This window comes from Alosa pseudoharengus, unplaced genomic scaffold (assembly GCF_046254945.1).
Source record: "Alosa pseudoharengus isolate Yale_2024_CS ecotype anadromous, Long Island Sound unplaced genomic scaffold, YU_APseudo_1.1 YU_APseudo_1.1_scf_5, whole genome shotgun sequence".
Classification (NCBI taxonomy): Eukaryota; Metazoa; Chordata; class Actinopteri; order Clupeiformes; family Clupeidae; genus Alosa; species Alosa pseudoharengus.
This window is the reverse complement of record NW_027468837.1, coordinates 8,383,997-8,411,107: the sequence shown is the minus strand read 5'-3', so window position 1 is coordinate 8,411,107 and position 27,111 is coordinate 8,383,997. Positions and strand designations below refer to the sequence as shown.

General features: G+C 44.4%; 1 protein-coding gene across 5 annotated transcripts; it reads left to right on the top strand.

The window, feature by feature from the left end:
- The first annotated feature begins 161 nt into the window (after positions 1 to 161).
- elmo2 (engulfment and cell motility 2) lies at positions 162 to 25,914 on the top strand. Of its 5 annotated transcripts, none has more exons than XM_076267841.1 (23): positions 162 to 306; positions 2,012 to 2,115; positions 6,358 to 6,463; positions 6,858 to 6,898; positions 9,389 to 9,461; positions 9,707 to 9,757; positions 10,148 to 10,317; positions 11,611 to 11,710; positions 13,173 to 13,318; positions 13,803 to 13,881; positions 15,296 to 15,331; positions 15,907 to 15,957; positions 17,127 to 17,249; positions 17,583 to 17,702; positions 18,083 to 18,187; positions 18,673 to 18,781; positions 20,331 to 20,467; positions 21,066 to 21,229; positions 21,633 to 21,745; positions 22,574 to 22,681; positions 23,041 to 23,123; positions 23,258 to 23,335; positions 23,916 to 25,914. In XM_076267841.1, the coding sequence occupies exons 3-23, from the start codon at positions 6,386 to 6,388 to the stop codon at positions 24,114 to 24,116; spliced, it is 2,166 nt and encodes a 721-aa protein (XP_076123956.1). In that variant the 5' UTR covers positions 162 to 306; positions 2,012 to 2,115; positions 6,358 to 6,385; the 3' UTR covers positions 24,117 to 25,914. The 5 variants fall into 5 exon arrangements, with proteins under 5 accessions (XP_076123956.1, XP_076123954.1, XP_076123958.1 ...); XM_076267839.1 differs by having other exon boundaries at positions 13,173 to 13,324; XM_076267843.1 differs by lacking the exon at positions 15,296 to 15,331 and having other exon boundaries at positions 164 to 306.
- Positions 25,915 to 27,111: the final 1,197 nt, after the last annotated feature.

Below are 27,111 nucleotides of genomic sequence, written 5' to 3'. Positions count from 1 at the left end.
AATTCCGTTGTAATTGGGGTGGGGGGCGGGAGTGGACGCACAGAATTAGAAGTTGTCTTGGAATCGCGGTAAATATTCTGATTCAAATTATGATGTTGCTGTCTTTGGATTCATATGTTTGCCCTCGTTGTCGTGAATGGCACAAATGGCAGCCATAGAAGCGTGTCTTCGCAGCCAGTGGCAACTGAGAAATGCTTTGTAGCCCGCCTAGAAGGCGAGGCTTCAGCGCACTTCGCCGCCTGAGAGGCATCCACCCGTAGATGTGCAGAAATCTAGCAGTGGCCCTGATTTGTCGGAAACCATGGGGTAAGGACTATACACTTATAAGCATGTTTTGCTTGTGCATTTCAAAAGAGTGTAGACTGCAATTTTAATGTCGAAATCAGGCGTTTCATAGTCGAAATGTTTTCGTAGGAAAATGGAAAGCGCAACAGGAATACATTGCGAATAGATAGCTGAACTCCACATTCTCGTCTCTGAAGATCCCATTCGTATTCCTCAAAGGTTAGCATAGCTTTTTTACTGTACTGCAATGATGGTGACATTTGCCTAGGTTTGTGGTGGATTACATTGCCCATTTAGTGTTTTATCCTATTATTATAACGCCATGTGAACCACACCGATTTTAACCAGTGGCGATGTCTGTGTCATTAGCCTAAACCAGTCTCAAGTAGCCATGACTTAACATTGCTGAATTCATCATCTGAGCACTCTGCTTGAGACTTGATGTATGAATAATTGGCATAGCCTAGTAGACAAACTCAACACATTTTACTGCCCCATAGGAGACAGACAGCACGACAATGAGACGGCTTCAGTGCACAGTCGTCTAAATCATTCCTAACTTACAGTTCTATGGTGAAATAACAGGCTACTTGCCTGATGGTCCGCCTATTGCCTGTTCGTTTCAAATAGCCTATTGCCTAAATAAGAATTGATTGAACAGATGCCTCTTTAGACGTGAAATGCAAGGTCGTTGGTCTAACTGGCTACTAATGTAGCCTAACTGCAGTGTGACTACTACTAGAACGATAGGCTGTCACATAAGGAATCTGTATCTAGTAGAAAATTTCAGCCGTCCTGTGCTTTCCAAAAAGCTTGTACATAGACGAGCTAGATTTGTTCATGCGGTTGTCATGTATAGCCTAGCTTTACCGATAACCTATTTGATGCACAGTAGGCTAATTCCGTTTTTTAATTGGGGAAGGAGGTGGACTGAAGGTCTGAAACAGTTCTAACCAGTTAGGATACAATAGCTGCAATGGAGTTCCAATGATACGCTTGTGATTGAATACGCTTGTGATTGAAGGTTGATTGATTTGCGTCATATGGTGGGTCTCTGATCTATCATTGTTGCTGTTTTGACTACACTTGGAGATCAGGACAGAATTAAATGTATGTAACAAATAGCTACATAATGTCTTGATACATTGTTACTCTGTACCACGCACCCAGGTTCACACAGGTCACACATATCTGCGTCTTAGCACATACTTATATCTCTGTTGCTGTGTTATTACACTTTTGTGGTTGGCCTAGTGGTTGCTGAGTAACAGCACCGCACAGCAACCGCACAGCCTGATCTAGCACCATGTTCATGACCATGCTTCATCCTAGAAATGAAACCATATTTCTCTCACACTCTTCTGAAATGGAACGAGCATTTTGGACGGTTTGAAGGGGTTCTGCTATTAAAGTAATTTATTCTCATACATAAGACCACCTACATGATATTAGATAAGCCTGAAGCTGTGCATTTGTTGTGAAAATGTTTGACAGTGATATATATATATATATATATATATATATATATATATATATATAATTGCATATATAATATATATAACTATAAGCTTTAGGCCTGTATGCATTTTGAAAATAGATACAATTAGATGGGTAGAGCTGGAAACCACATATTTCAGTATCTGCTGCTTTACGAAAATTTGTGCAGATGCACTGTGCACCCTTGGTTTTGCTTGTCCTAACAGGTGTTACTGCTGTTTCTCAACAGGAAAGCTGGGGTCTGAGTTGTGAGAGCGAGAAAGAGATAGAGATAGAGAGTGACCCGCGTGCTCTCTTGAGGTGTGCCGATCCTGTTCACTGTTCCTGTTGCAGGTATGCTCTATTAGTCATCATCATCATCATCATCATCTCTGTGCCATTCTTCTCATACCTCCACTGAAAGCATTCCTGAGAGAACATTGAAGATAGGGAAATACATCCAATGATAAGATCTTATAAACCAAGACTGGATTATAAATTGTTTTATTTAAAGCTTGGAAGGCTGTTTCTGTCTGTCGAGTAGAAACGGGGTGAGTGTGTGTGTGTGTGTGGGGGGGGGGATTGTCCTAATGCCGTTCATGAGGCTGACAGGAAATAGAATTGTGTTTGTTGTTGCTGGGCATAGAATAGGTGTTTGTGTTCCTGCCCTCCTGTCTGTGGTAGCCTACGTACTTTGTGGTGGCTTAATCTAAGAAGCAAAACTGCAATTGAGCTTAGCTGAATTGACCATCAGAGGCTTTGCATTTTAAACATTGATAGAGAAAGAAAATGTGTCATTGTCTGTGTCTCATCTCTGTTGAACTGCTCTGTAAAATGAAACACTTCATGTGAACATGTGGCTGCTCAAGTTGCGTCTTGCGTCTCATCTGCACCGTTAAGGAGGAGGAGGTCTAGCCCACTAAATTAAGGTTCTTTCTCAGGCTAACCCAGGCATCTGTTTTCAATTCCCCACTTTATCGCCGAGGTTCAGGGGCTCTGCTGTGACTCCACAGGCCATGCTCAGCTCTCTCTCACTGTCTCTCTCTCTCTCCCTCTCTCTCACTCTCTCTCTCTCTCGACTGCTCCGGTCCGTGGTTTTTCCCACCATTGTGGTCGGCCAGGGGCATTCCACCAGAAAGCCTAAATTGTACATGGGATTCACGTAAAGCTATACTTACAGCATGTTGTTCTCTCGCACTGGGCCTTCACTACACTGGCGTATTCAGCAGACCAAGCTGGACAGACCAAACAACATGCATTAAAAGGCATGAAATAGTTCATGGCTGCCAGGAACTGTGCATGTGCATTTTTGTGCATAGGAATCTCAGTAATTTAGTCATTATTTGGTGATGTGACAATGTGAATTCCTGGTTCTTTTGCAAGTAGCCTGTGTTGGTATTGCATGCTGGAAAGATATTATTTCTTCTGGAGTGGTAACAAGTCATTCGTTAAAAAGAATAATTTCACCTGCCAGTGATGTAACTGTGTTATAAACAAAGCAACATCCTTAAAATATCACAGCCAATCATAAGCAAGCTGAATGCTACACACTGCCGAAGGACATGACTGCAGTCAACAAAGGTTTCTGTTGGTCGGAATCTCAGCTATTTCTCTTTTCTTTCTTAATTTCAGATGTAGCTAAGCTGCATACAGAGAGCGCAGGACTTTTAGTACAATGAGTGGATGCCACGGAGAGTCCTTCTGAAAGAGCCCCTAATGAGTTTCCTCTCCCATGACCAGCACTGTTATGCTGTTGTAATGGACTGCTCAGTTTGCGCACTCACAATGCTCTGCTTTGTGCCACGGTCAGTGACAGGGGGTCCAGTTGTAACTGGAGTTGTGTGGCTCACAGTGTTAACGTTAACCGTCTCCGGTCTGATTCATGCCTCACAGCGTGAGCGTGCTTTTTCTGCCATTTACCCAAACGGGAGTCTTGACGAGTGAAGAATCTCAGACTCAAACGTCTCAAGGAGGGAAGTAAAGGTTCACTGGCAACGTCAAAGTAAGGAGTTGTCAAGAATGTAAAGGTTCACTGGTGTTTTAAAAGGACACAATTTCTGTAATTATAGATTTTTGGAGAGAGTTTTGTGTGTGTGTGTGTGCACACCCTCAGACAGACGTTCATGTTGAACCTGGCTTGGTCATTTTTTGACGACTTTAAAATGAAAGTGTATGAAGCCTCTTGTGCCATACATTTCTGTGAAGTAAATCTGCAGATGTTACTAGGTCTGTTTTGTGTCAGGAGCCATGCGGTTGCTGCATCCTAGTTCCCAAGCTGAGCCGTATACCTGACCTGGTTTTGGGTTGCTTCACAGGAAGTTTTAGTCAATCCACTTTCAGAACATAAATATTTCATGAGGTGACACCATTTAGTAAGTGTCTTTGATTCTGTGATCAATAGCATTAGAAGCTCCATAATACAAACTTTCACTATCAGGCGTATGTAAAGAGGGATCTTGTTTGTTGTGGTCATCCTGAAAGGATATAGACAAGTTTCCTCACAGCCGGTTGGTGAAAGATCGGCTAAACAAACATGGATGCCTTTTAGTGGCAGTCATACCGGGGCCTGCTGGCCCAGCCTGAGTGCCTCTCTCCCTGGAGACAGAGAAGGGATTCTGGGAGCAGACTTGCTCTCTGATGTCTTTGGGTTCGTTCCAGCCATTGTACATTTGGCAGAGGAGCAAGCGCTTTGACGTTTTCCTAAAACAAACCGGCTTTTTTGGACACCTAAATAAGCACCCTAACCCCTCCACCCAAGCCACTCCTGCCCCCCCCCCCTTCCCTATCCCAAGCCCCTCTCTCAGGGACTTTTCAGACGAACAGGAAGTGTGTAAATCAGGCTTGTTGCGCAGTTTCGGTCATCACCCAGTCAACTTGCTCTGTGCTTTGGCAATGTGGTCCACTCCAGCGCTTTGAGAATGGCCGGCAGGCATGAGAAAGTGACCGTGTGCAAAAACGCTGGCGTTTTATTGTCAGTGTTGGAGCTGCCCGCTGGGAAGCAGAGCGATCGCTGGATGATGGCTCTTGTCTCCGGCGCTGGATCCGAGTGGGTTTCTCGTGGCTGTGGAAGCACAGAAGCCGGAGCCCACGTAAAGGTGCAAGGGGCCTCCTGAGTGGGAGTGCAGTGCAGGCGCAGCCTGTCAGAGGCTCGCCAAGAGAGGAGTCGATTACGCCATGGTGCAAAATGTGGGCATGCATGTGTGTCTGCCAAACGTGTGTGTGTGTGTGTGTGTGTGTTGGTGTTTGTGTGTGTGTGGGTCTGCCAAAGTGTGTTTGTGTGAGAGAGTGTGAGAGAAAGAGATGCAGATCATCTACACGATGCGAAACTGTAGGTGTATTAAACCCATTTTAATCAGTGAATGAGTTTTACAAGCAGTGGCTCCAGGCAGTGAAAATCGTAATACAGAGCATGATGTCCTACTCCAGAAGGGTGCCCTTCCGAAACGGCTATACATCTGTCAGATTTGAGTTTTTTATTAGCCTATATGCTTTTGTCTAGCCTATTTTGCCGTTTTTTGACCACAGCACTCAAATAATCCCTGCTGTTGCGAGCCGTTGTGTCCTGAGGGGAAGGATTTGGGTAATGGCCCAGCTGTATGTCTCCGTGGTGAGGATTAAACCAAATGGATGTGGATCTCTCTCACCGCAGTGTCTCTTTTGCCCTTTTTAAGGTCTTCATATCGACATATTGAAACACAGCCCTTTGCATTGACGTGTTGTGGGAAAGTTCGCCTGTCTGCACTTCAGTCTGCTCTCTCCAGGAAAGAGCTTTCATCATGGCCAGGACTCACTTAACCCAAATGGAGTGATTTCTGAAAAAACAAATATATATCCCATATGGTGCATTAGAGTATAGACCAGCATGAACAGTCTTTTATTTAACATAGAGACAAAGATCCTTGATTACTGACTCCCCTTCCACCCTCTCCTATAGAGATGCAACATGCCAAACATGTATCTGACAAACCTCAACAGCAGCTGTATTGTTTAAGTTGTGCTATTTCTCTACAATTATATAAAATCAATAAAAGGAAAGCCAGAAAGTTTGAATGTCAGATCTCTAGTTGTTATTCAAATCTACAGTCATTCAGTTGGGTCATTTACAGATGAAGCATTAACACTACAGGTTAGAGAACTGCAGTATCTTCACAGGCAGTCATGTTGTCATGGTCACCGAATCTTGACTATTCTCGTTGAATCACTAGATTGTCAGTGAAGAATGGAAAAAATAGAAAAATAAAAGCTAGAAATGATGCCACTTTTCATTTGAAAATAGCCTTTGGAATCATCAATATTAGCTCAGCTGCAATAACTGGTTCCTGACCATAGTAGTTCCTGACCACCAGCTGAATATTTGTCTTCAGAAACAGGTCCAGTTCCAATTTTGTTACAGAAAAAGGCCTGAGAGTGTCTATTTCTCTTGTGTGTGGGGAGGCTAGGATACCCTGTACTGTGTGTGCCCGTTGTGAGTGTAAAAGTGAGTGTGTGTGTGTGTGTGTGCGTGTGCGCGTGCGCGTGCATGCGTGCGTGTGTGTGTGTGTTTCTGCAGAGGGATTCTCCGTATGTGTGTCGACCTCATTCTCTCTCTCTCTGCAGTGCCGCCCCAGCAGCGCGTAACAAAGCCATGCCTCCCCCGTCGGACATCGTGAAGGTGGCCATCGAGTGGCCTGGCGCCAACGCGCAGCTCATCGAGATTGACCAGGTTGGTGTCTGTGAGAATTGTAATTCACACATTGGGAAAGACAAGAGGGATCTCTCTGGTGCCTGAGGATATTTTAGTCTATGGCCATCTTACTTCACTAAATAATTAAAGTGAAAACAAATCTGTTTCTTGTGGGCTTCCCAGGCAGATATAAACCAGAGTACTTGTGAGCTTTTACGTATGTGTGTGGTTAGAATGCTCAAGTCAGATGTCATTGAGTTTTTTTTTACATTTATTATTAACATATTTTATTATGTTTGCTCAGTTTACTTCAAACATCTATATATTAAAAGTAATGCCCTAATCCTTTTGCAAAAAAATAAGGTTTATGTTTTTTTAGAGAGAGATTGTGTGAAACTGGTTGGAGTTTTTAACTTTCCATTTGTTTTTGTAGAAGAAGCCCCTCTCCTCCATAATACGAGAAGTGTGTGATGGGTAAGAAACACACACACACACACACACACACACACACACACACACACACACACACACACAAAATGAGAGAACAGCTTAATATGGCAATATAGCAGGACTTTTTTGTGCATTAGGATTTAATTGCCCAACAGTTTCACAACACAGTTGCAAAGTGGTGTTCACAGGATTTGTGATGTGTTTGCTTATGTAAGAACACCAAATGTACCATGTGTTTGGAAAACACACACACACAGTGCACACACACATACACACACACACACAGCACACACATGCACAGCACATACACATACACACACAACACACACACAAACACACACACACACATACACATACACACACAGAGCACACACAACACACACACACGGCACACATACACATACACATACACACACACACGTAGCACACACACATAACACACACACACACAAATACAAATGCAGAGCCACTTTCTCATGTGTTTTTGGAATACAAGGCAGACTATTACTGTGGTTTTGTGCGCTGATGTTGGGTGTGCAAGACAACGAGCAAAAATGGGAAAAAGAACTGTGCATTCCTCAACTGTGCATTCCTCAACCACTGTCTGCAATGCTGCTTCTGGTCCCCTGAGGCTCCCAGCATTTCAGAGAATCCAAACCCATTTCTGTGTTAGATTCAAGAATTCATCTCACAGTTTGTAAACATGGCAACTGGAAAAACAGACACACCTCTCTTCCCCCCCCCTCCATCTCTCTCTAAATACACCAGTTTTTATTCTGTCATCTTTGCATCAGCCAAGTGCTCTCATTAAGAAGACCCAATGAACTCTCATTCTTCTGACTGAGTGCTGGAGCCAAATGAGAGGGGAGTGATATGTCCCGCCTCTCGGTGCTGCCCTCGTCATGTCTGCCATACTGTTTCTCTCCTCCTCCTGCGGCTAAGCCCTGTCTGTCCGTCTCTCCCGCTTTCCTCAGCCGTGTTCTTCAAAGGCCTTGTTCCTAGACTAATAAAGGCCAGCTAATGGTCCGCAGATGGTAGCCAGACGCAGCACTGGAAGACTTCGCTGCTTATATAATCACTTTAATTGCTTTCCCTATGCCAGTCTGAGGGATTTCGCTCTCTCTCTCTCTGTCTGTGTTTCTCTTTTATTTTTCCCTCTCTTCCCCCATCTCTCTCTCTCCCTCTCTCTATGGCTCTCTCTCTCTTTCCTTCTCTCCTACTTCCCTCTGGCCGTGCTTCTCAAATCCCTCTGGGAGCATTATATACTGTTCATTGTCCTTCCATATCCTATTGTTTCACATAAACTCCCCTTTTCCCCCCCGATGTGCAGTTTTCTCCATTCAGTGTCCTGCTGTCTTTCACAGACTCCTCTTCTCTCTCTGCCTATTCCTCCCACTCATCCCTCTCTCTCTCTCTTCCTTTCTCTCTCCCTCTATCTCCCTCTCTCTCTTCCTTTTTTACACATCTTGCATGCTGACACAACGCCTACTGAAGGTCCACCTCCCTATCAGTGCCTCCATCTGGACGGTTTAACAACCCAAAGAACAAGCAACACTGGTATTGGCTCTAGCCAAGAACCACAGATACGTCAGAACCTGAACTAGACCACAAGTTAACCATCAGACCTCCAGAACCATCATATTTCCACCTCAGTTTCTGCTTTTGCTCTGTGTACTGTGTGGTACAAATGGCTATTTGTTTCTCTTTTTTAAATGTGCCTTTATTTGCAAACCCTGAATTATAGAGAGGCTAAGAAGATATGTAATCAAGATATGCAGTGATGAATCTGTGCCTTGTATAATCCAGTTAGTTGTGGTGTGTTGGCTCCAACAAATTGAGTGGAGAACACAAAATATAAGCTCGCACTGAAAGAGGATATAGAACACTAAATAAAAGTCCACTCGGAACATTTCTAATCTTACAGACTTCACATGCAAATGCCTAATATTTACAGTATTGTGTAAACATTTTGGGTCACCCCATCCTTAGAGCAAACAAAAACTCTTGGATTTGCCAAGATAAAAAGGAACTGACACAGAGAGTCATTGACCAGTGGCACATTCAAAATGACCAATCAGAGGGCATTCCCACAAACATAACAATCCCGGGTATGACGTACCGTCTGCAAGTGTATTTTCTCAGGCAAAGTATTTTCACTATCGGAAATGTACATTGTATTGTTCAAATGTACAGTTGTATTGAGACATATTTAAATGTCACAAAATAATTCGTACGTATCAAACACTGGAAATGTTAAGCATTCACATGTGAAGTCTGTTAGGCAATACATTTCCCTAGTAGACTTTTTTGTTTGTGTTTTCATCCATTGACTGTGAAATTTTCCGTGATCTCTAAGAGGACACATGAACTGGTGAATGAAACGGCTCGCCCTTCTCAGAGATATGAGGACTGAATGAATAGACTGAACATGCCTGTGTCTGTGTCTGATAGAGGTCATGCCAAGGCTCTTAGTGTAATTACAGTGGCCACTTGCTGCGTGTGTGTCTCTCGCAGCTGGTCTTTGTCTGGGTCGGAGCAGTTTGCCCTGCGCTATGCTGACGGCCCTCAACTGTACATCACAGAGCAGGTGAGACTGTACGCTCAAGCATGCGCACACACACACACACATACACATACACAGACAAAAGCATAAGATATGCCACAAAGTATTTCTATGTGAAGTATAAAACTCTCAGGTAGCCCTCATGACACACAAGCTCTTTATTTTTGTACAAAGCTAATTGGAAATTGATTAGATTTACGATAACATTTGATTTAATCCAAAACGGATTAATTTAATCTAATCCAAACCCTGAATTCCTTTTTCTACAGAGCCGTGGTGAGATCAAGAATGGGACCATCCTTCGACTAGCCATCTCCCCGGTAAGCTCCTAACGTTTATTTGGGAATTTGAGGGTATTACACATGAATGTTTCAGTGCACATGGCCGTCATTTGCCCTGCACTGAGATTGACTGTACATGGTCACCGCCCAGGCAGCAGCTGGCGGTTATTTCCAAATGGCCAGCGCTTGCCTTGGAACAGTGTGAGTGTAACAGTCAGGTTCGTGCCTGCCGAAAACGGAGCTCGTTATCTCTGCCACTGATCCCTGTTTCCCCTGCGTGCCGGGAGCAGCGAGCGACTAATGAGAGGCCTGTAATTGGGGGAGATCATGGGCCGCCTCTGCCCCCCCGCTGGTCGCCCACGCGTGACCTTTGCACCCCCCACCCCACCCCCCGTCTGCCCCCACGCCACCCACCCCATGTCCCCGCAGGCTCGGGCAGCGCGGCAGCTGCTGGACAGAATCCAGTCGCACGGGATCGACGCGCGCCTCGAGGCCCTGAAGGAGCTGGCCAAGCTGTCGGCCGACCCCACGTTCGCCACCGAGTTCATCAACATGGACGGCATCAGCACTCTGGCGCGCCTGGTGGAGAGCGGCACACAGTGAGTCTCGGACGGATGAGGTCGCATGGGAGGTGGACAACTCTGACTTCAGAAAGTTAAAGTCCACTACCAGCGATTGGTTCTACCAGTACACTTTGACTAATTTGCTGGCATCACAGGGAATTTCACTAATTAGCCGATGCAGTCCTAGGCAATTGAACAGTATAGATATCTTATTTCTTAGTAAACAGAAAGCAAAACTTTAATCATCCCTTTTCCAAAAATGCGGTTGATTACTTACATTACAGGAAGAGGCAGGATATGTGTAGCCAACTGCCATCTTGGTGTTACAAACTGCCCCCGTACATTTCTATGGGGGATTATGTAAGCGCTGTGTCTCATCATTATAAAGTCTCTGATCTGCTTAGCTGGAGAGTTGTTCTAATTATAATTAGCTGGTTTAGTGAATGAGTATGCGATAGCACTTTTGCTTTCTGAAGCTGGGTCATCCACCTCTGCATGTGAACCGGGCGGGGTGACATGAGCTGTCTGTGATCGATTAGAAAGACTGTACCTCGGGGAACAGTGTTGTGATTTGCTGCAGTCATCTTGTCCTCTTGCGGCAGACTGAGCTCTGTTTTCAAAACAGCTGAGATAGATACATATTAATTTGGTCCTTTTGGATATTCATCCTGTGCCAAATGTTCAGACAACAGCTACAGAATAACAATGACACCAACAACCAGTACACATAACACCAATAAGCAGTACACATCTCTCTACCGATCTCTACATTATAGAAGAGTACAGCACACATAACACCAATAACCAGTACACATACACACATAACACCAATAAGCAGTACACATATCTCTACCGATCTCTACATTATAGAAGAGTACAGCACACATAACACCAATAAGCAGTACACATATCTCTACCGATCTCTACATTATAGAAGAGTACAGTGCAGTGTGATCAGTATCTTATGTATAGTAAGTGCAGTATTACTCTCAGAGGTGCAAGTGTCAACCGTGTAATACTGGTAGGGACGAATGGTTCAGAGGGACAGCACCCTATACCATCTACCTGATGACAGCAGTTCATACACCTGGTAGAGGGGATGTAATGTGTCCCTACTAATAGGCTGTGCTTTCCTTACCACTCAGGATTCACAGATCATTGTCGTGGAATTTTGCTGTTGTCCAGCAGTCTTATTGGCCATGTTGAGATATGAGATATAACATGGGTTTTAAACCACCTGATATCACATGGGTTCTATTTCTCAGTTCAGTTTCAGTGTGGAGATCGTTGTACTGTTTGACCTGCTCAACTGTGTTTGTCCTCTCGTAGTTTCGGTGAGATGCTGGCCTTCACTCTCACAGCGTTCCTGGAGCTGATGGACCATGGCATCGTGTCCTGGGACCTCATCTCTCTCTCCTTCATAAAGCAGGTGAGAGAAACACAACTGACCGCTAGCTAACGAAAACGAGAGGACCTCAAAGGCACACCACAAAGGCACTACGATATCACTCCGTAAATGAGTAAACTGAGTGCACAGGTTATGCAGTGGTGCACTAATTGTGCACTCTCTTCAGGGAGCAGGTTGTGCAGTGTTTTGCACTAATTGTGCACTCTCTTCAGGGAGCAGGATGTGCAGTGTTTTGCACTAATTGTGCAGCAGGTTGTGCAGTGTTTTGCACTAATTGTGCACTCTCTTCAGGGAGCAGGATGTGCAGTGTTTTGCACTAATTGTGCAGCAGGTTGTGCAGTGTTTTGCACTAATTGTGCACTCTTCAGGGAGTAGCACAAGGGGCGAGGGAGCAAGAATGCAGTTGTGAGTCCTCACAGTGATTTAGAGCAGAACAGAACAGAACAGTTTGTCCCTGCGGCCCGGTCCCGGGGGTCCAATAGCACCAGGGCTGTCATGAGCCACATGTGTCGGAGAACCTCCCTGCGTCAGTCAGTGAGCAGTATTTTCTCATCAACAGAGGAGCGAACTTGCTTATCACTACTGGCAATAAAATCCACCTCATCATGTAGGGGTTTTGTGAGGAGAGCAATCATCCATCTTTTTTCTGTCTCTCTCTCTCTCTAATTGCTTCACCTCTGAACTGCCATCCCCTGCCATTACTGAGTGGGAGTGCTTGTTACCTAGCAACTTTTAGTTTTGGACCGGAGTTTTCCGCAGTTGTCTAGTCTGTGAATCAGTTTCTTTTTGTACTGTTTCCATGCTTCTCCAGTCTCAAGAGGGCATGAGCATACAAACGTATCAAGTTGTGAGGCTACTGCACTCACATATTTTCACATAATAGCCACATTGTTTGCCATTTACTACCAAGCTCTTATTTGAAGACACAAAGGATTCCTAGTTTTTATATCTTTGTGTATTTCAGCCCATGCAATGGGATTTTGAACAGTGTCAAACCATGGAAGCAGATGTGATCTGGGCTTTATGCCATGGTAATATTGTCAGCAGTTAACATAACAGTTAGGTTAATGTGTCCATTCATGGAACATTTCAGACACTACAGATATTAAGTCTTTGATGATTCACAGCCCAGCTGTGGATAGGCTTTTAGGGCTGGTCTCCCAAACATGGATTAAGCCTAGTCTGAGACTAAAAGAGACAAGAGACACTGAAGAAGAGTCTATGGCAAGGCTTAATCCATGTCTGGGAAAGTCCCCCTCAAACATTAGGCCAATGTCGAACCTCCAAAAGAATAGAATAGTCTGAGGAAGAGCCGCATGGCTGGAAACATCACAAGCAAAATGAAAAAAACTATGAATGGGAGCTATCTAGTGTGCGGATTATCTCTTATTCCTTTGGATATTCTTGTACTGGATCCATGTTTGGCCTGGGATGTGCGCGGCCTCACACTGCTTCTTCAATGTCCAACCTCCCCCGTCCCCAGATTGCGGGCTACGTGAACCAGCCCATGGTGGACGTGTCCATCCTCCAGCGCTCGCTGGCCATTCTGGAGAGCATGGTGCTGAACAGCCACAGCCTGTACCACCGCGTGGCCCAGGAGATCACCGTGGGACAGCTCATCGGACACCTGCAAGTGTGAGCACAGACACGCACACATGCACGCACGCACACACACGCCGCCTCCGCAGAGAGGCCCGCCGACTCACACACACCCTCTGGAGGCTCGCACGCACGCACGCACGCACGCACGCACCCATTCATCCCATGTGGAGACGGTAAGCTTGGCCCAGTGGCCAGTTGCCATGTTCAGGCCTAGACAGCAAATGCTGCTAAATGACTTTTTGATTGCTGATTTAATAGCACAATAAATAGCTAATTTACTTGGGAGTTTGTTAAACACTGCAGTTGTAATTGCAGTGTAATGTAATGTCATTCATTGGCTTGGAACTGCTCGAGTGTTATTAGATTCCCTTCAGTGGGATTTATACTGAGTGGGATTTTCTCGGAGGCTAGCCCCGTAGGTTGTCCGCGCTCGTAGACAGTCTGAATGTATTGGAGCATGCCAAGAACAAGATACCTCTAACTGTGTGCTCCACGGCCCATGTGCCCTCAGGTCAAATCAGGAGATCCAGACGTACGCCATCGCGCTCATCAATGCCCTCTTTCTCAAAGCTCCTGAGGACAGGCGACAGGTGGGTACTCATTTATCACACGACCATCTAACCATAACACTCCCCCCATACACACACACACACACACATACACACATACACATGCCTCAGCAACAAACATCCACCCCATTGTCACCATCCATGTGCACACACACACACACACACACACACACACACACATGTGTCTCAACCAAGCGTGACCGCATGTGCTCACCCCCCCCCCCCCCACTAGGACTCCCTGCTGAAAGATGAGTGTGTGTGTAGCGTGTCACAACAGCCCATCACTCAGTGCTTACACACCTCTGCGTGGCGTCTCCGCTCTCCGAGCGAGGGGACTTTTATTGTGGAAGATTTATGTCCATCCTTGGCGTCCTGTGATCTCCCAGTCTGGGAACATTAGGCGGACTTCCTGATCCTCTCTAGTGTGCCCAGTGTGTGTGATGTAGCAGAATGCTGACCATGCCATGGTGATTTGCTTGATCTCGAGATAGCGCTTGAGTAATGGCTTCACGTTGGTTAAATAGACTCACAAATTCACTGTGTATCCTCACTGAATTATAAACTGCTTTAGATAAAACCGTTCACCTGATAGAAAGCTTTGCCCACATACCAATCGACTCACTTGTGCATGTCTGTACACGGGAATGCGTACTTAATGCTCCTCCTATGTAAATCCCGTCTGCCCATGGTGGGAAACATGCTAGCATAACACAATAGATATGAGATATGAGCGTGGCACCCCCCACCCTCCCCCCCTTAACCTTTTGTCATGTTCTCATGGAGAGTTACACACACAAGTGTCTGAGCGCAGCAGGGATTGCAGCCATTTTGTCTGGGTCACCATGGGAACTGCCTTTGGCAGGCTCGGCGTGACAGCTGTAGTTGTAGAGTAGTGCTTTGGTGTGGAGTGACACAAGTGGCGCTCATTCATTGTTCTCACAAGTGGCACGTCGCCCACGCTCATTGGCTGACTCCTCCTCTACTTCTTTTCATCATCTGTTCCTTGTTGTTTTTTTTTCTTCTTCTCCTTCTTCTTGTTCTTCTTTGCCAACCTTTGAAAAAGTTTTTTTTTGCGTCTGAGCGCCAGTGACTCACCGGGAAGGCGGCTGCATGCTTATGCAAATGGGTGAAATCCGTTGGGGTGTCATGTGGCCACTCTCTCCGTGTGAGGCTCTGCCCCGCTGTGCTTGTGCTGGGCTTTGAAGTGCCCCCAGCTGCCAGGCGGCTCCACCGTACTTTGGCTGTGCTGTATATCTGTTGTACTCTGTCTGCTGTGCCCATCTCTGTGCATGCCAGCCTACCCGCTCTCTCGTGATGTGTGCCCGTGTTTCATGGTCTGTGTGTATAAGTGTTGCACTCTCTCTCTTTCCATTGCTGTCCCACCTGCATCCCCCACTCCCCCCAATCCCACCCCCCCAACACCCTCGTCCCTCAGGAGGAGCATACTAACCCACTGGACCAGCGGCTCACTGTGAGTAATCACACCGGGACTACGTTTACCACAATGCCTTTCACCTGACCCACCCGCACGCAACCATTTTAACACCAAGGGAACCAGCCCAAATGCCTGAATATAAATATGAGTATGAGAGATCCTCAGGCGTCTGTGCATTGGAACTTTTTGTAGAACAGGAGATGACATGCTATGTCTCCCCACTTTAGAGAATATTACAAACCAGCTTGCTAGGTTACAAAAATCATACCTAATATTTTGATGTCATCCCTTTGCATTGCACTACCATTCCATTACTATTACAACAGAGGAAGCATGTAGAATACAGAAACTGATGTGGATGTAGGTATAGATGTTGTTTGTAGATTTAACAGTTCATAGATATTTATAGATATACAGTATTAGTCAGCTGTATATGCAGTATTAATCAGCAAGCTTGTAGTTAGTTTCTCACGGTGCATGTGCCAGGATGCCAGACATTGGCAGTCATTCAGCTTAGACCTGTCCCGCTCTTGCTCCAGGCCAGGTGGGACTGATCTCTCCCCGCATGGAGTGCTTGTCTCTGATTGGACGTTCTTGTGTTCTCTCCACAGGAAATGGCAAGCACCTTGGCCCAGAAGCACCTCCGATCCATCATCCTCAATGTAGGTGTCAAAGCCTTTAGTGGTGCTTCTGTAATTCTAGTAAACATTGACCTCTAAAATGTAGCTTACAAATTCATGCAGCTTACACACAGAATATTTATTAGAATATCATCTAAATAGAATATTTTATTAGCCATTTTGTTGTTTTGAAGAAATCAAGTCTTGCTGAAGCTAAGAATTTTACCCAGTGGTCCTGCAACATTAATGAATGTGGAGAACTGTAAGCATATTAGAAACCTGTTATTTCATGTAGTGATGCAGCCTAAGACACTCAGAAACAAATTATTTTAGCTAAATAAAATATGCATCCTCATATCTCTGTGTTTAATAAATCAAATATTGTGGTGGAAGTTCAAAAATGTGCCTAGCAAAGTAATAATGCTCAAATAGAATGAAAAGTAAGAATGAAAAGAGTTAGAAACTGAAAAATTTTCAGCTGTTTAAAGTTAAAGCAACATTATGGAACAGTTTGGTACTTTCTGACTGATGTTAGTATGTTTTATTTTCATGTCCAATTTAATGTTGATATATTTGGTTATATGAAGAATAGATAAGCACATAAACAGATCGTCGTGTCGTTCCCATTAGCCCTAAAGAATTTGCACTACACTATGTACTGTAGTTCTATGTTGGGCTGGAACACCTCGCAAACATAAACAGTAAGAAAGGCTTCCACAGCACGGCATTGTCAACTATGTCATCAAAAGAGACCAGTTGGCCTGTTAGCTTTAAACAAACTTTCCAAGCAACTGCTATTTGTGGTGTTTCCCGGGTTTTTGTGTGCCATTAAGGTCATTAGTCCACTACTGTTAGACCAAAACTCCTTACGGCTGCTTTAAGTCATCATCAATGCAGTGTGACGCCAGGGGACACCATTTTGAGCCCAGACTCATCCAGCAGAATGAACTTGAGCTGAATGACAAGGGTGTATCGCTATGGCGACAGCAGTGCAGGAATGGCCAGGGAGGAATCAATAGCAGAAGATGGCACAGGAGTCTCCTCTGAGTGCCTCTCTTTCATCTGTTCTCTCTCTCTCTCTCTCTCTCACACTCACTCACACTCACTCACACACACACACACACACACACACACACACACACACACACACACACACACACACACACACACACACACACACACACACACACACACACACCTTCCCTGTGTAGCACATCATCAGAGGGAATCGACCAATCAAAGCGGAAATGGCCCACCAGCTCTACGTGCTGCAGGTCCTGACATTTAATCTGCTGGAGGAGCGCATGATGACCAAAATGGATCCCACTGATCAGGTACAATTCGAACACTACTGATTTGATTTCCTGTCAGAATGGATTTTAGAATCACATGTTACAAAATACAGGACATTCCACAATAGAACTCAATACAATCCATTATGTTTTTCCATTATGAAATCACGGGTAAAACAGTGAATAAAAAATTAATACCCTAAACAAACACTCTTTGTCTTTTTCATAATAGAACTTCATAATAGAGCTGGCTTCTACTGGAAATAGGGCCTGGAGACTTTATATACAGAAAATGAGAATATTATATAACCTAGAATAATTAGGAACAATGTGAGATATTTTCAACACAATTCTTAATGTATGGATTATCTTTAGGCGCAGAGAGACATTATATTTGAGTTGAGACGGATCGCCTTCGATGGAGACAATGACCCCAGCAACACAGAGAAGAGGAAGGCCATGTACACCAAGGACTACAAGATGCTGGGCTTTACTGTGAGTGCCACTAGCTCCCTCTGGTGACACAGCTGTGCTATTACCATGCATGCAGCCCACGCTAATGAGGACAGGCTGTTATGAGGAGGGGGTTTCTGAAGTGAACTTGGTGACGCAGTGAGAATTATTTCTAATTTAGTGAAAGTCATTGAGATTGAGATCTTGTCAAAATTCGTATCAGTTGTATTTATGAACACCAATTACTCAATGATTCTGAGTCTGTTCCCATTTAAGGATGTTTTGGTTGAAAATGTCAGGTAGCAGTATGGATATTTGTGGGTACCAGTAAGATGCTGTTATTGACCTGGGTGCTGTGCGGTCTGCTGCTGTAGTCTTGGCTGGCACATTTATCATTCCTCCCTGTGTGTGATTTTTTGCAGAACCATGTAAACCCAGCCATGGACTTCACCCAGACTCCCCCGGGGATGTTGGCCCTGGATAACATGCTCTACCTGGCCAAGCTGCACCAAGACACCTACATCAGGGTGAGACCTTACCCTAGCCGCAAAGCATATGAACCAGACGTTACACAAATCAGCAGTAACGTTTCCAGTGCAATCTCCCCATGGCCCTGGCGTCTCTTAACGTTTCTGGAATTTTCTGCAGAAGTTTACAGGAGTGTCTAAACCACCCAGTATGCAGCGTCAGCCATGTTGTTCCTTCCTGGATCACGTCTCTCCTGTGCTCTCACCAGGCTTTGGCACTGTCATAAAGGGTCCATCTGCAAACATCTGGAGCTGCTTATTTTCATCTTTCAGTTTTGATTTGCCCTTTAAAAGACAGAGCTGACACTGTGTATAATAAGTAATGCCTGTGAATCATTTTGGGCTGGATTCCGTGCCCTTGTAGGCTTCTGCTTTTTCACTTCAGCTGTTTATTTGAACGTTTATTTAGTGGCTATGGGATGAAGTGCCAAGACTACATGAAGCCATTAAGAAAGAGATGATGTCTTTTTTGCCCTTGTCCCTAGATTGTTCTGGAAAATAGCAGTCGTGAGGACAAACACGAGTGTCCCTTTGGCCGCTGTGCCATCGAGCTCACACGCATGCTGTGTGAGATCCTACAAGTAGGAGAACTACGTAAGTGTCTGCATAAGGCAGGGAAACACACACATTCAAACACACACTCTTCCTTCACAACCATCAGTATCATCTATGGCCGGGGTGGGTCGCGAAATGATTTCCATAAATCAAATAAATTTGGAAAAAATAAAATTCTGAAAAATTATGACTGGATAAGATCACCATTCACTGTAACCACCGCAAGTCATCTGTCGGCCGGCATGGAGGACGAACTGGTTGAGCTGTCATGTGACCGCACTTTAAAGACAGATTTTAATTCCAAGACGCTTGCTGAGTTCTGGATTTCAGTCGAGAGGGAATATCCACAGCTATCCAAGGCCGCGATGGACGTACTGACGCCGTTCTTTGCACTGAAATATATTTAAAACAAATACAGATCGCGTCTAAATGTGGAGGATGATCTCCGTGTGGCCGTCTCCACAATTAAACCAAGAATGGACTTGCTGTGTTCCGCGCATAGCGCGCATTCATCTCATTAGATGAGATTAACGCTGAAACGTAGTTGCCAAAATGTAAATTTGCGCAGTAACAATGTACATATGTTTACAACAGTTTGTGGATATTACCCTGACTGAGATATTCTTCTGTTAAAGCAACACCAAAGACTTTTTTGTACATTAAAATATTGTTTCCAAAATCATCAACTCGTAACAGGGTGAACGGCACTTTTGCATTCTCTTCGCGACCCTCTATCGGCTATAACCGCAAGTTTGCCAGATCGGGTAGCGGATCTGTAGTTCGATGGAATGAGACATAAGAAACTACAAATTTCACTTGCTTCTGATGTCGCAATACATTATACTTTCATAAAATCATGCAACGTACTCTACCTTGTCTGTAGACATCGTTATTTCCAAAGCCAGTGCTGGATAAACAAGCGTGCGTGCGACAGGAAAAGTGCTTTGGTGTTGCTTTAAAATGGAAATTAAAGTAATGTTTCAAAGTTACGTTTGCATATGACAGCAATAATGTGCACTCATGGATATTATTTTTTGACTAAGGTATTCTGCTTTTATCATATAGTAAAGTTCTATATGTAAAATCATAACAGGCTGCTCTGTTCTTTTGTGTTGTCGTTAAGCCCGTGTTTGGATAAGCCTAATGCGTATGGCCGGTGCGCACATTTTATTTTATTTTTTGAGTCACATCCAGGGATAGTGGGGGTCGCCAGTTTCTGGCACGGTTATTTTGGGGGTCGCGGGTTGAAAAGTTTGGGAACCCCTGATCTATGGTGATGATATCATTGATTTTTTTCCTAATGTTTACATAAATATAAGGTAGAATCCTAATAAGTCAAGTATATACCAGTATATTAATAAGCAAATCATAATTACTAATGCAACAAATAAACAGTTCTCTCATCCCACCCATTAGCTTAATATTATTTAGCTCTGCACCAGCTGCTCCCCATCTGTGTAAAGGTCAATAGATGTCAGTTACTGACCTTTGAAAAATGTACCCCTAATACAAACCAACATACAAAACACAGACAGAATGCATTTTGTGACTTTTGTGGTGTGTGTGTTTGTGTGTGTGTGTGGTCCAGCGAACGAGGGCTGTAACGACTACCACCCCATGTTCTTTACCCACGATCGTGCCTGGGAAGAGTTCTTCTGCGTGTGCATCCAGCTCGTCAACAAGACCTGGAAGGAGATGAGAGCTACTGCCGAGGACTTCAACAAGGTCAGGGAGAAGCCCAAACGTGTGTGTGTGTGTGTGTGTGTGTGTGTGTGTGTGTGTGTGTGTGTGTGTGTGTGTGTGTGTGTGTGTGTGTGTGTGTGTGTGTGTGTGTGTGTGTGTGTGTGTGTGTGTGTGTGTGTGTGTGTGTGTGTGTGTGTGTGTGTGTGTGTGTGTGTGTGTGTGTGTGTGTGTGTGTGTGTGTGTGTGTGTGTGTGTGGATGGTATGAGTATCTGCAAGCATGTGTAAATGGTGAAAAAGCTGAAACTGTGTTTGTGTGAATGCCTGTATTTTTATGGAAATTATTTACTTTACATCATTTATTAATAATTGAATTTACTTTACTGTAACAGTTTTTTTCGGACCTTGACTAGCATTGCTTATTTTCATATGCATGAATTTACGATGTTTATGTGTACATGCATTTTGTATAGTTCATGTATAACAAATGAGCAAATATTTAGGCTCTTCTGAGCACAAAGTTATGTTCATGTGTGTGCATGTGACACATGAGCATTCTGTGTGTGTGTGTGTGTGTGTGTGCGTGTGTGCCTGCCTGCCTGCCTGCCTGCGTGTGTACTTATACATGTGTGCTGTGTGTAGGTGATGCAGGTGGTGCGCGAGCAGATCACGCGTGCTCTGGCCCTGAAGCCCTCGTCTCTGGACCAGCTCAAGAGTAAACTCCGCGCCCTCAGCTACTCAGAGATCCTGCGCCTCAGGCAGTCAGAGAGGATGAACCAGGACGACTTCCAGTCTCCCCCCATCATGTAAGAGAGTGCACTCACACACACACACCACCTCTTCTCTCTGCCTGTCTGTCTTTCTCGCTATCTCTGTCTCTCGCACACACACGCACACACACACACACACACACATACACACACATGCGCGCACGCAGAGAGAGAGAGAGAGAGAGAGAGAGAGAGACTAATACTAACATTATCCCTACTCTTTGTTTTTTTTACAAAGAATTGGTTGGACATTTTTTCAATGTTTATGAATTACCCTAGGCCTAATCCTAGTCCTTGCATTTTTGTGTGTGTGCGTGCGTGCGTGCGTGCGTGCGTGCGTGCGTGCGTGCGTGCGTGCGTGCGTGCGTGCGTGCGTGCGTGTGTGTGCTCGTGTGTGTGTGTGTGTGTGTGTGTGTGTGTGTGTGTGTGTGTGATTCAGTGAGCTCCGTGAGCGGATCCAGCCGGAGATCTTGGAGCTGATCAAACAGCAGCGTCTGAATCGGCTGTGCGAAGGCAGCTGTTTCCGCAAGCTAGGCAACCGAAGGAGACAAGGTGAGATGCTGAAATCACACCGTCTCTGAGCAGCACACACTCACAACCTATGTGTCTCTGCTTATCTACGAGAGACAGCTATGTGTTTCTGCTCCACTATGAGAGACAGCTATGTGTTTCTGCTCCACTATGAGAGACAGCTGTGTGTTTCTGCTCCACTATGAGAGACAGCTATGTGTTTCTGCTCATCTACGAGAGACAGCTATGTGTTTCTGCTCCACTATGAGAGACAGCTGTGTGTTTCTGCTCCACTATGAGAGACAGCTATGTGTTTCTGCTCCACTATGAGAGACAGCTGTGTGTTTCTGCTCCACTATGAGAGACAGCTATGTGTTTCTGCTCCGCTATGATAGACAGCTTAAGCCAGACATCATTTAGAGCTCTTACATGGAGGCTAAGCCGGGCACATAACTGAAGCGTTCTGTTCACACAGCGTCTGCTGCAACAATTAACTTCCACTGTAATCAGTGGAACTGGCTACACCACAAGTGATGGTGGTGTACAGTATATGTTGGAAAAATTAGACCAGTTAGACCGAAACAATTTTTACGCTCTGCGAACAGAGCACTTCACTTCAGTTGCGGACCTAGTGTAGCCTCCCTGGTACACTATCCCATCTTATCCTATTTTGTCATGCCTCCTACCATAGGAATATTCTCTCTCTAATGGCACGCACAAAAAAATGAGTATGTTTTGATATTTAGATAGATATTAGTAGCATAACATTCGCATATTTTGATATTTAGGTATATATGTATTGTCTTGGTAGAACTATTTTCAGAGTTTACCACTCATTCTTTCCCCCCTCTCTTTGGTAATGGTCCACAGAGAAGTTCTGGTTCTGTCGGTTGTCTCTGAACCATAAGGTTCTTCACTACGGGGACCTGGACGAGTCCCCTCAGGGAGAGGTGCCCTTTGAGATGCTCACGGACAAGAGTGAGTGACCTGACCTTTCCCCTCTAACCCCTAACCTCTGACTGTCAGGGTAATGACTTCAGGCTGAGAAATGACTAGTAAATCATTAACCGATAGACCATTGAAAGTAGAGGCGATGATAAACGATCACACATGTTTGGTTATCTGTAAATGGTTTTGCTATATACATGGATTGTGATGGATGGTTATTTAAACTCAAATGGGATTTGGGGTCTTATCTAAACCCTCCTGAACTGAAATTAATTTGTACAAATCTTTTGGAGTTATTGCTTGGAAAAGGTAGATGGCACCATGCATGAGGGGAACAGGATAAGATGATGACTCATGGCACTGACTCAGAAATGACCTCTTGTGTCCAGTCCCGGTGTCGGACATAAAGTCGGTGGTGACGGGGAAGGACTGTCCTCACATGAAGGAGAAGAGTGCGCTCAAGCAGAACAAGGTATTGTCACTGCCACCGAGTGGCCCCCCTCCCCGCCCGCCACCTGGGCTGTCTCATCAAGGCAGAGTTATTGCAGGCCACTGGACCTCCTGTATGCGCTTCCCAGTGAATGATTTGTTCTCTGGGTTTTTTAGGAAGTGCTGGAGTTGGCGTTCTCCATCCTCTATGACCCAGATGAGGCGCTCAACTTTGTAGCTCCCAACAAGTATGAGGTGAGCGTCTCTAATACTCCAACAAGTATGAGGTGAGCGTCTCTAATACTCCAACAAGTTTGAGGTGAGGGTCTCTAATACTCCAACAAGTATGAGGTGAGGGTCTCTAATACTCCAACAAGTTTGAGGTGAGCGTTTCTAATACTCCAACAAGTATGAGGTGAGGGTCTCTAATACTCCAACAAGTTTGAAGTGAGGGTCTCTAATACTCCAACAAGTTTGAAGTGAGGGTCTCTAATACTCCAACAAGTTTGAAGTGAGGGTCTCTAATACTCCAATAAGTATGAGGTGAGGGTCTCTAATACTCCAATAAGTTTGAGGTGAGGGTCTCTAATACTCCAATAAGTATGAGGTGAGGGTCTCTAATACTGCTGTGTCACAGCAAATGTAATTGATGATGGTGATTGACTGTAATGGTCATTGACAGGGTGTGATTTCTTTTTTGATTTACTGTCACTGTAATTTGGCTGGCTAACATGTATATCTGTTTTGTGTGTGTGTGTGTGTGCGTGTGTGCATGTGTGTGCGTGTGCGCGCACGCGTGTGTGTGTTTGTGTGTGTGCGTGCGTGCCTCCTGCAGTACTGCATCTGGACAGATGGTCTGTGTGCCCTGTTGGGGCGGGAGATGGGGAGTGACCTCACGCGCAGCGACTTGGACACACTCATCAGCATGGAGATGAAGCTCCGCCTACTGGACCTGGAGAACATCACCATCCCCGAGGCCCCGCCTCCCGTGCCCAAAGAGCCCAGCACCTACAACTTCACCTACAACTACGGCTGAGCTGAGTGTGTGTGTGTGTGTGTGTGTGTGTGTGTGTGTGTGTGTGTGTGTGTGTGTGTGTGTGTGTGTCTGTGTGTGTGTGTGTGTGTGTGTGTGTGTGTGTGTGTGTGTGTGTGTGTCTGTCTGTCTGTGTGTGTGTGTGTTTGAGTGTGTGTGCGTGCGTGCGTGCGTGCGTGTCTGTGCGTGTCTGTGTGTGTATGTGTGCATGTATGACAGAGTGACTGGCCTTGCATCTCATGTAAGAAGACATGTAGGGAGCGATCCATTCAGACCCTTTACAGATCTTCACTGTTGAGAGAAAACATATTTTCACATAAAGCTGCCCTCAAGCTGCCCTCAAGTAATTCATGCAAAATAGTGCCGAGCATTGGAACCTTTTTCTAGAAGACCTTGCAGCATTGTAAACAGTGTAAGCGTGAAGCATTTTCTTTTTTTCTCATAAAGTGATCATTTGTTTTCTGGATCACTTAAGGCCTTATCAGATGTGTCCCTGTGTTTACTTCAACTCGTTTACCTGCACGATCCTCTGTAATGACGCCAGTGTTTTAATAGTCGTTTTAATTTTGTTTCTTTATGAGTCTGTTTCGCAGGGACCAAGTGTTGGACATGGAGAGAAAAGAGTCTATTTAATCTCTACTAATCTCAATCAGTGTTTATTATTTGGAATAGAATTATATTTTTGTAAATGCTGTTACAACACCAGAGAGAACTATGATTGACAGGACAGGACGGTATGATATCCCCTACGAGTGGGAGTGTTGCATACATGAAAGGAAAATGCAAGACTAGAGCTCTTCAACTAACTGCACTCCAAATTGTAGTCATTACTGCTGTTAAGAGGGAGTTGTTTAGAGAATGAAGCATCTCATGCCCTATGATACCCTTAATGTCCTTTATTACAAAGCTGGCAAATGCATGACATTGTTAATTGAAAGGAATACGGGCTCTGATGCAACGCAGGCTTTGAAATCGTTTGCATTCAGACGGTAATGGTGTCCTCAGATACGTTGAAATGATCTGAATGAGATAGGCATTGAAGGACTTGAATAGACCTTGATCAGGTACTATTTTTTCGAGAGGAAATTAAAGTAATGATTATATTAAAGGTCAAGCATAGTGTGCTACTACACTAAATGACGGGTCAGATCGGGGGCTGTGGACGCACGTGAGGTGCAATTCTAGAATCGGACGTTCCCAAATAATGTGAGAACTCTTCCTTGAAGAATCCACAGGTGCATGACTAGACAATACATGCAATTCTAGGTACACCAAGAGTAACACATCAGCTTTTAATAACATACATATCATAAGAACGGGAAAGGTTATATGGACTCAGTACTTTATGAAGGCTAATGCTAGTGGCTAATGCTAATGGCTCATGGACATTATCTGTACTCTGTAATATGTTTTTCTGTGTATTTTCACAACGATGTCGCCTCCACTGTGGACGCTCTGTGGTTCTTGATTGTGAAGGAATGTTTTTGCACACCGACAACACTAAAGAAGACCCATGTCTGATGCCATGACCAGCCGAAGTTAGCTTTGGACTGGCATGAAGGCTTCTGAGAGGGTTATCACTGGTGGAAGGTCCAAAACCTGGGAGAACGCTCAGTCTTACATTACTTTAAAGTTGATTAACCATTACCCTGTGGAGGCTTGTGATGGTAGTCATTGACATGTTGTTAGTTGAGAAATAACAACATTTTAAAGTTTAAATATGGTATTCATATATAAATCATTGTCTGTATATATTGTGCTGCCTTATTGAAACACTTGTCATTAGTTTGTGTGAATAAAATGCAAAGTTTAATTGGTCACTATTGGTGTTGTTTAATTGGTCAGTATTGATGTTGAAAAGGCTTTGTTCCTTTCTGTGTGCATGCTAGATTTCCACAGTATAGTATCTTCTTCGTACAGATTTATCTAACCTTCTAAGTCACTGGCAAATTCGGTCAGCACTCCCTTAGTAGATGGTCAGTGATATATTAGTATATGAGTGAATATTTCTGAGATGGATTAGTTTCAGTTACCTACAGTTAACCAGTTTATCCATTTTGGTTGTGACTCATTAATAGTTTACTGTAGTTTACACTGCAGCATGGTCTGCCATAATTAAGAATGTACTGGTAGTAAATCCTTCTCAAAATCCTTAGTTGGTCACTTTATGGTCACGTCCTGACCTGTCAAATATGTTGCCCGTTATGCAGCAGTATCATCATGGTGATTAACCAGTGATGTACCATCACAGCATGCATGTATAGAGATGCAGCCATTAAAAACGACTGGTAGTCTTTAAAGGTGCCATGTGTAAGAATTGAGGTAAAAATATCCATAAAATGAGCTACACGCATCAAAAGAATGAGAAGAAATAAGGGCGATGATGTCATTAAATAAATGACAAAGTATAGTGCTGCAGAGATATCAACCTGAATTAGCATGCTAAATTACTAGCCACAGCCTGACAGGTGTCATAATACCAGTTTCAGCCATGGGAGGTGGTATGTGGGCAACATAACCGCCAGTCAAACTGCAATACACTAATAACTCGCACGGCTTGTGGGTGTACTTGAACCAAAGAGTATACACCTGTGGCTAGTGGCTAGTAATTTAGCATGCTAATTCAGGTTGATATCTCTGCAGCACTATACCTTGTCATTTTTTTAATGACATCATCACCCTTATTACTTCTCATTCTTTTGATGCGTGTAGCTCATTTTTTTGGATATTTTTACCTCAATTCTTACACATGGCACCTTTAAGCCCATACTGTATAATGTTTCAACAGCACAAAATGTGCCATGGGACAACAGCATTTTTTTTTTGATGTGTTGAGGTTAGAGAAAGGCTATCAGTAATCCTTTAATGAATTATTCAACCTAAAAAGTCTACTTGTAAGGAAAATGCTGCGAGCCACTGTTTGGTCCTGAGAGAACTGCCAGTCTCATTGAGATTCTCTATCATCAAAATGCCCTTTTTTGCATTGATGATGCTACTG